Source organism: Branchiostoma belcheri, unplaced genomic scaffold, assembly GCF_001625305.1.
Source record: "Branchiostoma belcheri isolate BF01 breed outbred unplaced genomic scaffold, Haploidv18h27 scaffold155, whole genome shotgun sequence".
Classification (NCBI taxonomy): Eukaryota; Metazoa; Chordata; class Leptocardii; order Amphioxiformes; family Branchiostomatidae; genus Branchiostoma; species Branchiostoma belcheri.
In genome coordinates this window covers 289,638-304,119 of record NW_017802991.1, presented here as the reverse complement: position 1 = coordinate 304,119, position 14,482 = coordinate 289,638, and the positions used below count along the sequence as shown (strand labels likewise).

At 41.7% G+C, this 14,482-nt stretch overlaps 1 protein-coding gene across 1 annotated transcript; it reads right to left on the bottom strand.

Annotated features, from left to right (window-relative positions):
- Positions 1–154: 154 nt before the first annotated feature.
- On the bottom strand, positions 155–12,846 carry LOC109465646 (inhibitor of growth protein 4-like). Its single transcript, XM_019763024.1, has 8 exons — positions 12,731–12,846; positions 10,738–10,809; positions 9,608–9,774; positions 8,957–9,074; positions 8,482–8,596; positions 4,430–4,586; positions 3,286–3,347; positions 155–2,003 (listed from the first exon to the last, which is right to left on the bottom strand). Exons 1-8 carry the CDS (start codon positions 12,765–12,767, stop codon positions 1,964–1,966), a joined length of 768 nt encoding a protein of 255 aa, XP_019618583.1. The 5' UTR covers positions 12,768–12,846; the 3' UTR covers positions 155–1,963.
- Between the last annotated feature and the right edge of the window lie 1,636 nt (positions 12,847–14,482).

The following is a 14,482-nucleotide window of genomic DNA, read 5'->3' as shown; positions in this document are numbered from 1 at the left end:
CGTAAAATTTACAATAGCATGTTTTTATTGTAATAAATGAAGATACTTCTCAGCAATGATTACTTTTTAAACACACACACACACACACACACACACACGTACACACAATCACACACACGTACAAACACATGTATTTTCGACAAACAGGTCTGTGATAAACAATGGTTTATTGACATTTATTTACATAACATGAGGGTTATAAACTGTAGGCCTCTCTTGTACATGTGTATGTGTTTCAGGCATGTAGACAAAACAAATGCAAAATACTACAATCATGTTACATCAGTGGTGACTGACAAAACCATTCATTCTGAACAGTAAAAATGATATTTCTGCTAAAATCTAACACATAATGTATGTCCACAAGAGGAATTAAAATGCATTTTGTACAAAATCCCGGTAAGTCCATCTTGAATTAGAGAACAGTCAAACTTTTCCACACATTTTGCACATGTACAAGTTTGAAAGAAGGCAAATCTTTTCAATCAAACATCAACAAAAAAATAGAAACACTGGCAAACATTGACCGTTAGTCTAATACCATTCATGAGTCAAGTTTGACTTTCAATATCTTGGTTTGAGCACCACTGATATTCTAAATAGACACCTTTTTACACACAGATTGGCTGATATACACATAATATACATTGTACATTTATACATGTACAGTTGGAGAACAAATTGTGAAGTATCAGCATGGTGGTGGTAAAAGAAACCCAAATGATATTGATACAGGTATTCTACTAACATTACATGAACGTAGGATTGAGGATTGAAGGGTAAGATGTACCACATGGGAAACTTCTACACAGTAACTCTGTTCCCAATAACACAAGCATTATATTTCTATTAGAAACAGCAGACTACACAGGTTTAGGGGAGGGCTGTGCTGTGCCTACATGTACTGTACTAGTAACATTGTTAGATACAAAAGGCTTCTTGTGGTTAGTTTATTATTTTTCAGGGGTGATCTTGTCTCATGTATTTGCAGGTAACTGATTCATACTATAAAGTCGCTGGGTAAATTTCATGCAGAATATAGTTACATACTTCTCTGATACAGAGTCAAGCGCCAGCTTTATCTGTTAATAATCTCATAGCTCATCTCAGATCTCATACAGGACGCCCGATTTTCATCTTTTAATATCCACTGCTTCTATCAGACCTTGATTAACCATAATGATTACAATAATTTTGATTCAGAAAAATAGTGTCTGATTTCCATTACGTGTGTTTTTCAATATATTTACTGCTTCCACTCATCATACCAGGGCACACATTCTACATTTATTAGGCTGGTATCCATGATATACTAGCTTCAGTTGCTCATGTGAGAGCATCCAAGCAGAAGATGACTTTAGAAACTTTGATTTTTTTCAAAATTCACTTGCCTGGCACAGATGACTTTCAGAGACCACTAGGCAAAATTAGGCAACCTTGCCAACCAACTCCCAACCACAGATGCTCACAACGAACTCCCAACCATGTCTGGAGAAGATTGGGAAGCCATGGGCTTTGCCTTGCATTCTGAAGCCATTCTAGAGCCAATAAACTCCACTTTGTGAGTTCAAAACGTTCAGAAATGCCGTTATGATATTCCTCTGTTGTAATTAACATTCACGGGACACATGATTAGCATACAAGTCTAAGGGAAGAGACTTCACATACTGTAGTATTTGGGGTGTGAAACAAATTTTTACCGCTTCCTAGATTTGTTGACTATTATCAGCTGCCCAAACCTCCCTGTTCATTTTACTGGCTTTTTTTGTTCAGTTATCACGAAGCATGGTGATGTCAGCGCTGCCACTGGCCCATCCTGACATGACAGCTGCACAAATATGGAGTCTACAAACACATGGCACAATATGTGCTGTCCTCAGCTATACATCTCTACCTGTACAACATTTACTGTCTGTCCAGGATGAGGGGTTCACTTGTGGATACATGTCCGTTGTTTGTTTTTTTACTTCTTCTTTCTCTCCAAGGTGCACTTTGGACAGAACCTAGAAACCACAGAGAAAGTATCAAAATCTGTCATTGTTTAAAACAGACAGATACTGTAGTCAATGTTCATAGATTTGGTACATGTTCAGTTTGATATTTTGATAATACATCACCTCATACCTCTGCCAGCAATTGTAGATTTTCCTCAATTATGCAAAAAGGTCAAATTTGCATTATAAAGTATTTGTATCACATGAACTATGATATAAACCTTTTCATAGATACAAGATTTTTTCTACCAGTAATGCAGATAACATTTTAATCTATACTCATACAGGTTCAAATCCTGGATAGTGTGAGTGAGTGAGTGAGTGAGTGAGTGTGCGAGTGAGTGTGTGAGTGAGTGTGTGAGTGAGTGTGTAAGTGAGTGAGTGAGTGTGTGAGTGTGTGAGTGAGAGTGAATGAGTGAGTGAGTGAGAGTGAATGAGTGTGAGTGAGTGAGAGTGAGTGAGTGAGAGTGAGTGAGTGAGTGAATGAGTGTGAGTGAGTGAATGAGTGAGTGAGTGAGTGAGTGAGTGAGAGTGAGTGAGAGTGAATGAGTGTGAGTGAGTGAGTGAGTGAGAGCGAATGTGTGTGTGAGTGAGTGAGAGTGAGTGAGTGAGTGAGTGAGAGTGAGTGAGTGAGAGTGAGTGAGAGCGAATGTGTGTGTGAGTGAGTGAGAGTGAGTGAGTGAGAGTGGGTGAGTGAGAGTGAGTGAGAGCGAATGTGTGTGTGAGTGAGTGAGAGTGAGTGAGTGAGAGTGAGTGAGTGAGAGCAAATGTGTGTGTGAGTGAGTGAGAGTGAGAGTGAATGAGTGAGTGAGAGTGAGTGAGAGTAAATGAGTGAGTGCGAGTGAGTGAGTGAGTAAAAGTGAGTGAGTGAGGGTGTGAGTGAGTGAGTGAGTGACAGGTTCCCCACTAATTAGATTACCTGCATCATTGTTGTGAAAAATACTGTGACCAACAGGTTACAATAAGCAACACCCCTAGTTTACATTTAAACTTTTGTCTGTCATACTCATTTTCAAAGGCCCAAGGAGGGCAAAATTTGGGAACTGTCATTTTAAGCCTACAAGTGCAGGAATGGGGTCCTTCACTACATACTATGTACATGTACATGTACAATGTAGAAGCACATGCCACAACTGGTGAGCTGCATTTTCCGCAGATAACCAATTCTAGTTTTATACGATCTTACAATAAATGTTTCAGAGAATCTCATCAATATTAACCATAGCATTACATACATCACACACAGGATTAAGCTCTACATGTATTTGTTTGACAAAGAATAAAGACTTACCATTTCCCTTTGGGTTTTGTTGTAAGACCCACACATCCGAAGTGGAACCATTCAATTGGACACTGTAATAAAATCAGTAGCATCATAATCATTTCAAGGACACACATGCAAGTAGATACAAACATGAACCCACACATGCTCACACGCACGCACAGGCACGTACACACACAGACATTTCTAACTGCATTATTTCACTATGAGCTTACTTTGTATTAGGGATCAAATTGTTAGCAGTAAGTAACATCTAGATCTAGCTTCAGTGCAAAGTGAACTAGTCAGAATCACCCTGATGAAGATGACAGTCATCGAAATGTTGACTCCTGCAAACAGGTGGAGTGAACTTGTGTGCTTTTCAACATCAGGCATTTACTGATTAAATTTACAAAATACAGCATGAGGATACATATAAGGCATCGCAGGCCATACCAACTAAATTACTTTTTCCCAGATGTGCCCACTTCATTGTTGGCTGATTAAAAAAAAGACTTTTTTTACTCAAAGCAAAATTTAGATGTTAAGGCAGAATATTGAGGAACAACTATCCGCTCACATATTCACCTCACCTCACCTCACCGGTCCCATAGCAGTCTGTCCTGCCGTCGGGGCAACTAAACTGCTCACATATTACAAACCTTATTTTCAAGATCACCCATAGATTTTGCAACAACGGCCACTTTTTTGAGGGTATCATTTTGGGAATCTTAAGTATGGGTTTCAATGGGAAGACTGAGACCACAAATCAAGCCACATGTAAAACAAAGTTGCTACATGTAGTATAGTAGTAAGTTTATAAATTGAGGAATGAGTATACAGAAACACATTGCAAAAATAATATTAAAACGCTCCCGCTTTGAGATTTGTCCAATGGTTGTTTGTAAAATAACATGTTTCATCTGGCTGTAATTGATCTGGAGGGTACATAGGGGGTTACCAGAATATTAATGCCGTATAATCTAACTGCTGCCTAATCCAAACTCAATGTCAAGTTTTCAATACAGTTACTCTTTGGGATTCAGAAACATAATATCTGCAAAACATTGCTTCTGCTGTTGGATATGTCTTTAAAAGTTTGAGCTAACTTATAAAGCCAGCACAACCCAGTCAGCAGCAGTGAGCCATGGTTGAGGCAGACTGACATACTTACATCAGGGTTATCACAGCCGATCATCTCTCCATACGACACCTGATGACACAGGCAGTACGTGGGCTCGTTAGGGTCCACAGGCATGTCCAGTACGTCTGAGGGGTGAGTGAAGGCTACAGGCAGGGATGGCAGGATCACAGGCTGGGCAGCTTCCACTCTGAGGGAGGGTCAACATATGTGATAAACCTGCTGTGGTGTATACATGTACCAGCCACCAGGTGTATATAGTGTCATAAGGCCCCATCATTATCTACATTGTATAACAACCGAGTGAGCGCATGACCCACACTCCCCGCACAGATTGCAGGCAAATTCACAATTGTTCTCTAATCTCGAGCCCAGGGTGCTGTCAATAGGGGGACCCTAATGGTCTGGTTTATGGGAGATCAGAATTCACCCCCAGTGAGCATCATAACCTATTAAGAAATGGGGACTTCTGATTGGTTGACACCTTATGGCTACTAGTATATGATAATTATTACTCCGTGAAGGAGGTCAGGACCTCCGGACGGAGTGTTGTAATCGGCTGATTTTTCATGTTCGCAGTCAAAACACTGGGTTCTCTTTGTGTAATCGGCACGCAATTTTATACGCCGTCTGCGGGCATGCCCGTGTTGATGCACGAATGTGTATTTTTGCCGTTGCTGCTTTCGCGGTCAATGTAATATCGCAGACGCACCCCTACAATTACGAGGCGAATTGGAATGGTCCAGAAAAACGCGTTGTTTGGAATAGCAGTGGGGGGGGGTAAAAGTTCATGCAGATACGGGGTGGTTTTTATAAGTGGTTCCAGATGTTTTTGCCCATGGTTAAGAGATGCCAAGTTTTTTGGAAGATGTTCGCAGCCAAAACGCATTCTTCCGTACGTCGCATTTCTGTGTAATTTCGCATGTGGTGTTGCATTATGTCCGGGATGATGCACGTCTTTTTATTTTTACTGTAGCTGTTTTGATATTGGAGTAAATGGTTATTTTCGAAACATCCCCATGCCGTTGAAATGTTGTCGTCCGTTTATGTCACCGGTAGTAAGTCGGGGCGGGGCTGATGGGTACGGATATGTGGGGTGGTCAGAGGTCAACATTAGGAAAAATTTAATGTTAATACTGATGACGTAATCCTATTGATTTCAAACTGGTCGGGTGTGGCGACCTAGTGGCGGCGTGTATATTAGTCACGTAGCAACTGGCCGGTCGTCCTAGCAACGAGCGTGCTGGCCGCTTGACTGTACACATGGGCAATATTTTTGGGTTGGGCCGCTCCATAGTGTTAGTGGAGCAGCTCTTTGGAAAAATGGACAATATTTTTTAGCAACCCATCAATGTGTTTTGCCTCGTGGTCGGATGTGGTCTGGGGCTGGTAAACCACACATATTAGTAGATCAGATAATTTAATGATTTGCTAGTTGTAAACGCGTCCTGTAGTATGAGCCGGTATAGGAAGACCTACCTGGCTGAAAGAATCTATTATCTACTATCTACTATAAGATGTAACCTGTGTTACACAATCATGCTTTCGGCCGGATTGATGTGCAACTGTTGGGGTCTGCGCTTGGCCAGTCGCGCTGTCTTGATACACCGCGAATGTTGGGCAATATGCGAGTGTTCTCTGTAGACAGTCCTGGAGTAATTTTTTTTCGGACATTCGCACATTCCTGGAGTCTGATTTGCATCTAGGGCTGGGTATTGGTTCAGTCGGACCGGTTTGGACCGGAACAACGTTCAACGACCGAGTCCAAAAAACTGAAACGTGATAATCGGATGATTGGACCTGATGTACATTTCTGTAGATTGTACACAGAATACTAGCCTCCTTCGCAGTCTTGTTGGGCGTGGGCGTAATTTTTTCTCTGAGCGACGCTAGTAATATGCCGCCGCGAGGGACGATTTGCTGCCGAGGGACTTTTGCCACGGAGAGAAGGTTTCCGCGCTCCAACAAGACTGCTTCCAATCGGCGAGTTAAAAGTGCTATCAAAAAACACTTAGGAGCGATTGGCATGGATGTGTGAACTTCCCGCAATAAACGCCACCAGTGCAGGGTGGTGTTCACGCCCCGTTGATCGACGAGCCAAAACTTGTAACTTTCCAGCGGTCGCCGATCAACCCGTCGGTAGAACGCCAACCATTCCCGAAAACCCAGCCCTATCCACTCAACAAAATCCCGGAGACATTGCTGCTACGAAAAACAACTTTGAACAAATCACTACCACAGGAACCCGCAAGCTAAACTGTGATATTGCTGGGGGACGTCGACAGATAAACAAAGTGCCGCCATGTTGTTTGGTGGCGGGTTGATCTCACTGACCATGGGAGGGGAACACACCGCTCCGCAGCAAGTTGCGTAATAGAAAGAATTGCACATTTCACCAGCAAAAATAGTACAAAATGTACTGCAAATTGTCTTGGTTTGTTTGCATGGGACGCTTAAATATGCACGGCAATGCCTTTGTTGTAACATTACCAATGTTCTCTGTTGGAACCTTCGACTATAACGTCACGCAAGCTAATAAAACCAACCGTTGACAAAGGCGAGCGCGTGTCATGCGTATCTATGAATTACCCTTGCGCGGACATGTGAATTGGACCTGCACGAACATGTTAATAGCCTCTATGAAAGGCTGGCTTAATCCGAGGTCCTTTTAACTCGCCGATTGGAAGCAGTCTTGTTGGAGCACAGAAACCTTCTCTCCGTGGCAAAAGTCCCTCGGCAGCAAATCGTCCCTCGCGGCCGCATATTACTAGCGTCGCTCAGAGAAAAAATTACGCCCACGCCCAACAAGACTGCGAAGGAGGCTATAGAATACACACATCTTTAGATAATCTGGCCATGGCAGGTATACTAGATTAGCGTACATCTATGTTTATGCGTTCAAAACAAGAAAAGTAATCGTTTCCCGGTATTATTCTCTTGAAATTCTCTCGGCCGGATTGATGTGCAACTGTTACTAATTGCAGGGTCTGGGCTTGGCCAGTCGCGGTGTATGGCCAGTCGCGCTGTCTTACACCGCGAATGTTGGCCTTATGCGAGTGTTCCCTGTAGACAGTCCTGGAGTCATTTTTTCGCACATTCGCACATTCCAGGAGCCTGATGTGCATCTAAGGGTGGGTACTAGTTCAGTCGGACCGGTTTGGACTGGAACAACATACAAGAACCGAGTCCAAAAAACTGAAAGGGGAGAATCGGATGATTGGACCTGATGTACATTTCTGTAGATTGTACACAGAATACACACATCTGTGGAAAATCCGTGGACGACCCAGAAATCTAGCGGACACCGGCATGGGGTGCTTGGAACGACATCAATCGTCCATAGCATGTTTAGATAAGAATACGGACAATTGGAAATAAAGTTAAACTTCAATAAATGGACATATTTCCTGTGACTATCGTCGATATGGTCACCAAGTTTCGGTAAAGGAAGAAGTCAAGTCAAGCACACAGTAACAGTTACAGGCAATGACGCCCGGCGCTGATCATGCATTTCTGTGTGCGATATAAGCGCTAGAATGCTATTTTCCAGAACCACACATCGATATTCTAGTGGAGAAATGCATTGTTTCAAGATTCTATGGAGAAGATACATGCTTCTATGCGTATTTTTTTTAGCATTTTCGACGTGATTTTGTCGTCACTTAACCCGGAGGTGGGACAGTGGCGTGGTGCTGTTCGGGGCGGTAAATATGGTCGTCTGTCAGGCTTGTTTCGTGATTATTGTCGGGGGAAACCTTAATATTATAATGTTCGCACCCCGACTTTGGCCTGGGGCGTCTACTTGAGAGTTGAAATGTAAAAGGAAGTGGGAGCAGTAATGGATTTAGTTTTTTTTTATGTTTTATGCTTGTGACGCGCCCTCATTGTATTAACCGTTGCCTAATTACAATGTCTGCACAGTAGGTCTGGCGTTGACCCTTGGGATTGTATTTGTTGAAATATATAAATCTTTACGGAGGATTGTCGCCTATGGCTTCTTGTTCTATTTCATTCTTATATTCTTATTAGTCAAGTACATTTGGTGAGCACGAGGTCCTAACAAGTTTACGAGAGTGTAATCTCACTTTGTATGTGATGTTTTCTGCTTCTTTTTGTTGAGCTTCGGTGTCTCATCATCAGACAAGCGACCTTTTTTCTGAGAACCCTTCTTGCTGGTGCTCTTGTCTTGCTTTTTGCCTCCTGAGGAAGAAAAACAAGGTGTTTTAGATTGACTGTAGAACTGGCACACTCCTGTCCTGCGTGAGCAAAATGAGGACTCCATGAAAAGCTCAAAAGGGCCAACTTTGGAAGGCAGATGTTTTATGTTCCTTTCCCTAGTTTTGCCCTACAATGTAAGTCCTTAAAATGTGTGCAGCAGAAATCTTGGAGTTCAGGAGTAACAGAGATTAAAAAAAAAGACTTACATGTAGTAATCTGACTTTCAGTGGCTTTCACATGAAAACATGTAACAATGCCCCAAACTGCTGCAATATTCAAATAAGATACTTTTAGCAATCAGGAAAGGTTGTTTGATGAAACACTACAAACACAAAACTTTACGTTTGTTGCTTTTTCCCGATGGTCCTGGATCTGCTGTGGGAGAATCTACAGTTTTGTTCTTCAGTTCTGCTTCAAATCTGGCCAAGTCTGCATCCAGCTTCCGGATGTGTTTGTCAACCTGGAGACAAACATAACTGTGAGAAACGATGGCTACATGTATACATGTACAACATACTGGCACAAAAGATTTGCAGCAGGCTAAAAAAACTGTTACCTGCATGTTGCAAGTTGTTCAAAATTTTACTTGCAATTTCGGAACTTTTCTGCAGATACCCAGCAACTGCCCCTGCTCTTCTACAGCCCTCACCGACAAGTAGACCTTTGTAACATTTGTATCATGCTCTTGCAGGGCTTTGTAGTAACTTGTAATAGCATTCTAGGGCTGCACCACATACATGTACTGTATGTTTGGAGCCTGTGAATTGCACTACATTCTCCCTTGCAGTACTATTTTTCTCAAAATTGCAAGTGACCATTTTCATCTCTGTGTAATGATTTCATGACTTACTATTTAAGCATGTCCAACATGTATGTTGGCTGTGTTTGCATGTTTGTGTGACTGTGTAAAACTATACCTAAATCAGAAAAATCATGAATAAATACAAAATAACAATCTATCGTGTGTAACAATTTTGTAACAGGTCAACTCACCATTTCATAAGTCTGCATGGCCAGTTGAACCTTGTCATCACCAAATTCTTTACTCTTATTAAAAGCAGTCTGAATATTCTTCAGTCGCTCTACTCTCTTCTCAGGGGACAGCCCTTTGACATCCGAGACGTAATCTTCAGCCATCTTTTCAATCTCACCTCGCAGATCTAACAATGATGGACAAGAAAAAAACAACAAGGTTTAATTGTTTTTAGGCCACACCAATTTAATTTGTTGCTTCTCGGATCGCCCTGTCCATTTTTTTCTGACTTACAAAAAAAATTTTTGTTCTAAATTAACTGCAAAATGCTCAATGAAAGACATATTTTGGCCCCAACAGTTGAAGAAAGTCCTTTTCTTCCTAATTCTTTTTTTTTGTTTTTTAATGTAACAATGCAATTTTGTTTCATTAAAAGTTCAAAATCTATTGTTTTAATTATGAACCAGCCTGGTATGTTCACTTCATGGCTAATATTGTAACATTTCTGGCTATCATGGGGTGCCTTGGCCTGTTTCTTTTTTCCCCTGTCGCTTCATATTTTTCCTGAAAAAATCTGAGAAACAACAAATCAAATTGGTGTGGCCTTATCATACAGCTGCAGGTAAGATTCAAAACATGGTGGTCTACTGTGGTACCAAGTAAATCTTGTGTTCTGCTATGTAACAGAATTTGTCGATTCTGAGTCTGACAGTAAACAATGAAAGTTCTGTATATCATTTAAGGGCATTTCCGTAGCTTCCTTTAACTACATCCTTCCATACAACAAGTACAGTAACACATAAGTTGTAAACCACTTACTAGCAACCAAAATCTAATAATTCCAGGTCTCACCAGGACTCAACAATGATTTTATTATTTTTATGACACCTAGTATGCTGTACACTACTGGACATTTTTACGTATGTAAACCTACAAAAATATTTTGGTGCACCCAAAGAAACAAACTGGGTACACAGCTACAAATTTGGGTGCACTAAGGTACTGCACCCAGTGCCTCAATATATTTGAGCCCTGAGAACTATACTATATTATATATACATGTATTAGATTATGACTTTTTTCAGCAGAATGTTGAATGTCACCTGTGCCAGCGTATGTATATTAAAACATTGTTTTGAGCTGTTCTCACCCTGAGATCGCTGGTCCAGGTCCCTCATCAGAGAAAAGTTCCTCTGCAGCTCAAAGGGCAGGTTTTCAATACCTACAGCATGTAGCAAAGAAGACAGAAAGGTGAAGAAATGTGCATACACTGCTGCAATTTGCTGAGAAAAGAAGGGAAAGTGGCAGGAAGTCTATCCATGGCCTTGTCAGCAGTAGTTAGTGACCTGGCATTAGGAGCACCCACAAAATAGGGACTGTTCACAGTTAAGCTACAATTTACATTGTATTCCAAAATAGGGTCCCAAAATAGGATCCAAACAACAAATAGTCTTCCAGGTAGAATATGAAATCTTGTATACAACCCCTGACCTAGATTTCTTCCTGACATTGCATGCCCGACAGCTTTAATTTCCTTTTATATATGGGCTCAAGTTGTTAGGGACTCCCACTGAGCCACCAGATGACTTCTCCAAAGCTGTCCTGTGATATCTGACAGTGGGGAAAACCATAAAATTCCTCTCTACATGGTGAAAAAAGCTGTAGCTCGTCCCGATCTTCCCGACATCACAAACTTTGACGTGTAAATCGGGTCTAAGGTAATGTTACCTACATGCTCCAAGCCCTGTGCTTGAAAACCCCCCACGGTTACACTAGTAGTCTACTCTCCCTTTTCTTTTCATGAATCATCCTCAAATCTTCAGATTTTGATATCCCTGGAGCGGCACTCTTGCCAGTACTCCCTGGGCCAAGGTGGGAACCAGTGAAACAAGAAAGACACTCCGTCTCGGCACTCGAACCAGTTCACACCCAGACACTCTAACCATTCGGCTAAAAGGTCTAGACCCGTCAGATGGATCATTTGGTACTGCTTATATATTCTATAGTTTCAGACAATTACCTTGTGTTATTTTGTACATTTTGAAGTTATTTTATCTTTGCCATTTGCAATTAGCCCTTGGACAGGAATTTGCAACTTAAACTTATCAATATAAACCCCTACTGTTATAGTAACTTATAAGTAGTTGCTACCAAAATATCAAGACCATAGCAGGGTTTTTTCTAAACAAGGGAATAAGGGAGCTGCTCCCTCATGTAACCAGCCAGCTCCCTCATGCCAATTTTCAGATTGAACCCTAAGTGGCTACTCTTATTAAAAAATCCCCCCTTGGTCGCTTCGTTCCTTGTCATGCTTGCGATCTGCTCCCTCATGCTAAATTTTTCTAGAAAAACCCGTGCATAGCCAAGTTCAGGAAACAAAAACTAGTACAAATGTACTAGTAGAACTAGAAGTTCTATTACAGTACCAAGGAAAGCCACTATCAACCTTGACCTTGGCTGTCCCAAGACCTAACCACATACCACACATACCAAATACTTAATCATCCAGGCCAGGACTGAGGTTATGTTGACCACAAACTATCGGGAAACACACACACAGGAAGGTAACATGTACACAAACACTGACACTCAGGGTCAGACCAAAAACATACCTGCATACCTTACTTACATCAATTTTTCATGGAAGTGAAAATGTGACATGATGAGCAGTGGATAACAGATAAGTACATGTAGCCTTGCATGGACCATCCCTCAACAGAGACAACAGAGCAACAAACTTTCCCGGTCAAGTTTTTCATGTCAAAATATCGTTGTATCTTTTGCACTAAACTACTGGGTATCCTGTCATTGAAATGGGTCAAATATTTAAGACCACCAAATGACCAATTGCCTCGTACCGCAGGTACCATCAGAACTCGATTCAAACAGCAAATTTAAGCCCTTTATTTTCCCAGCACACATGTATGAAGACCCGGTTCAGGTCGGTAGAGGTGTTTACTAGCTCCTATGCTGGGAGGGTGACTATTTTGCGAATGATTTGAGACAAGTTCTTTTGAAAATCATCATGAATACAATGTATTTGACATCATGTCCCTTAACATTGAAGTTTATGGTGTTCGTCTGGAGAAGAAGAAAAGATGACCAAACGTCACACGCATGAAATACTGAAGAAAAAAACTCACTGTCCAGGTAGTGCTCCAAATACATCGCCGTCGCCATTTTGACCACTTGTGCCACGTGACCTTACCATTTCACCGATGCACCATGGGAAGGGACGTTTTGGCGGGAAATGACGTTAAGCTGCACACCCTCAAATCTAGCGACCGTCTCTGCCGCGGAAGGAGAATAACTGTATACGGGACAGCTAAGTTTGGTAAAATTAACGGAAAAAACATTATTTTCACTCCAAAATTAATGCACAAAATTGGGAATTTTCGCGTTGGATAATCCTAAGAAAACAAATTTCCGGTAGAAATGACTGATGCTGGCAGAAAGACTCAAACCTTGACTATACCCAAGTAACTTATAAAGAAAATTCTAGTACTGAAAGAAATTTGTTAAAACCGTCCACGGCGCGAGCGGTTGCAAATCCACTCCTAAGTCCTATGGAGGCGCAGTGTAGCCTCTACCAGGCTTGAGGGCGCGGCTGGAAATAGTAGAAATTGGCCAATTATATATACAGAGAGATAACACGCAGAGGGAGTTTGCCGGCAAACTGTTAACTGGGTGGCTAAACTCCCTCTGTGTGTTATCTCTCTATTTGGCCAATTTCTACTTTTTCTTGCCGCGCCCTCAAGCCTGGTAGAGGCTAGGCGCAGAGCGAAATCTAGGTCAAATCTAGGGCGGATTACACTTCAATGGCGCGCAAGGATACCCGGAAGTAAGGTTCGGAGCCAAAACAAATGTTCACCCCTTGAAAATCACCCTTTCTTACACTCTTCAGCCATGTTAATGTTAAATGATATTTCGTGGCAGTTTATGAGAAATGTCGCCTCAAACTTGAACCCTCAAAACCCTTTCGTCACTTTTGTACAGCGCACTATCGCGGCCCCTGTCGCGGAAGAACTGGGGTGTGCACCGTTAACAGGGTTTGCGGAAAAAGACGAACCCTGGCTAGCTTGTCTGTCTACCTTGGCTGGCTATCAGGCAGGCCACTCAGATATGATTCATACATATTTTAATGTTTACTTCTTTGTTTCTGTAAGGATATGCAATCAAATTCAGGTAAATACTACCGTTGGTGTAGCAAACAAACCTTTGGACCCTAGGGCCGAACCGAACATTTTGATATACAAATTGTAGTAATCACCACTTACCCTTCTCCTAGAGGGTGAGGGGTGGTCAAAAATCAACGTTTGTTGCAGGTTGCAATTTTTGACCAGATTCCATGAAATTCATTCACAATTAAAAAACATACGAGGATTAAGGTTACCACCATAAAGTTATCCTGCAGACGTTCTGTATAGATTTACAAGAAAAATGGAAATAATTTTCAGTTCTCTTCTTGTGATTATAAAGTGAATTTGCCCGTAGCTGTAGCTGAAGTGTCACGATATTGTATTATCAGCTAGCTTGTTATGAGGGCCTGCATGCCCCTTTTCGTTGACCTTTATAGGCAATTTTGATTCACCGTTAATCGTTGCCGACCCGCTCTTTAAGCGTTATCGATAATATTCCTCGTGAAGCGTTTTTGGTCCTTTTAATTCTACGTAGCGCGTTATTTGTCATCCTAAATTCAGCGTTACTGAATAATTCTTCGTTACGCGTAACGTTACTAGTAGTCAAACCTCACTTTGCCTCTTAAATTGCCTGAAAATGCGTTATTGAAGTTTTAAAAATGCAAAATTTCCCCCGGACCCCCCTACATTGCTCGCGCCTTCTGCGCTCGGTTCCCTTCAAAGCTCCTGTGGACGAGGCTGGGGGGGAGGGGGGGG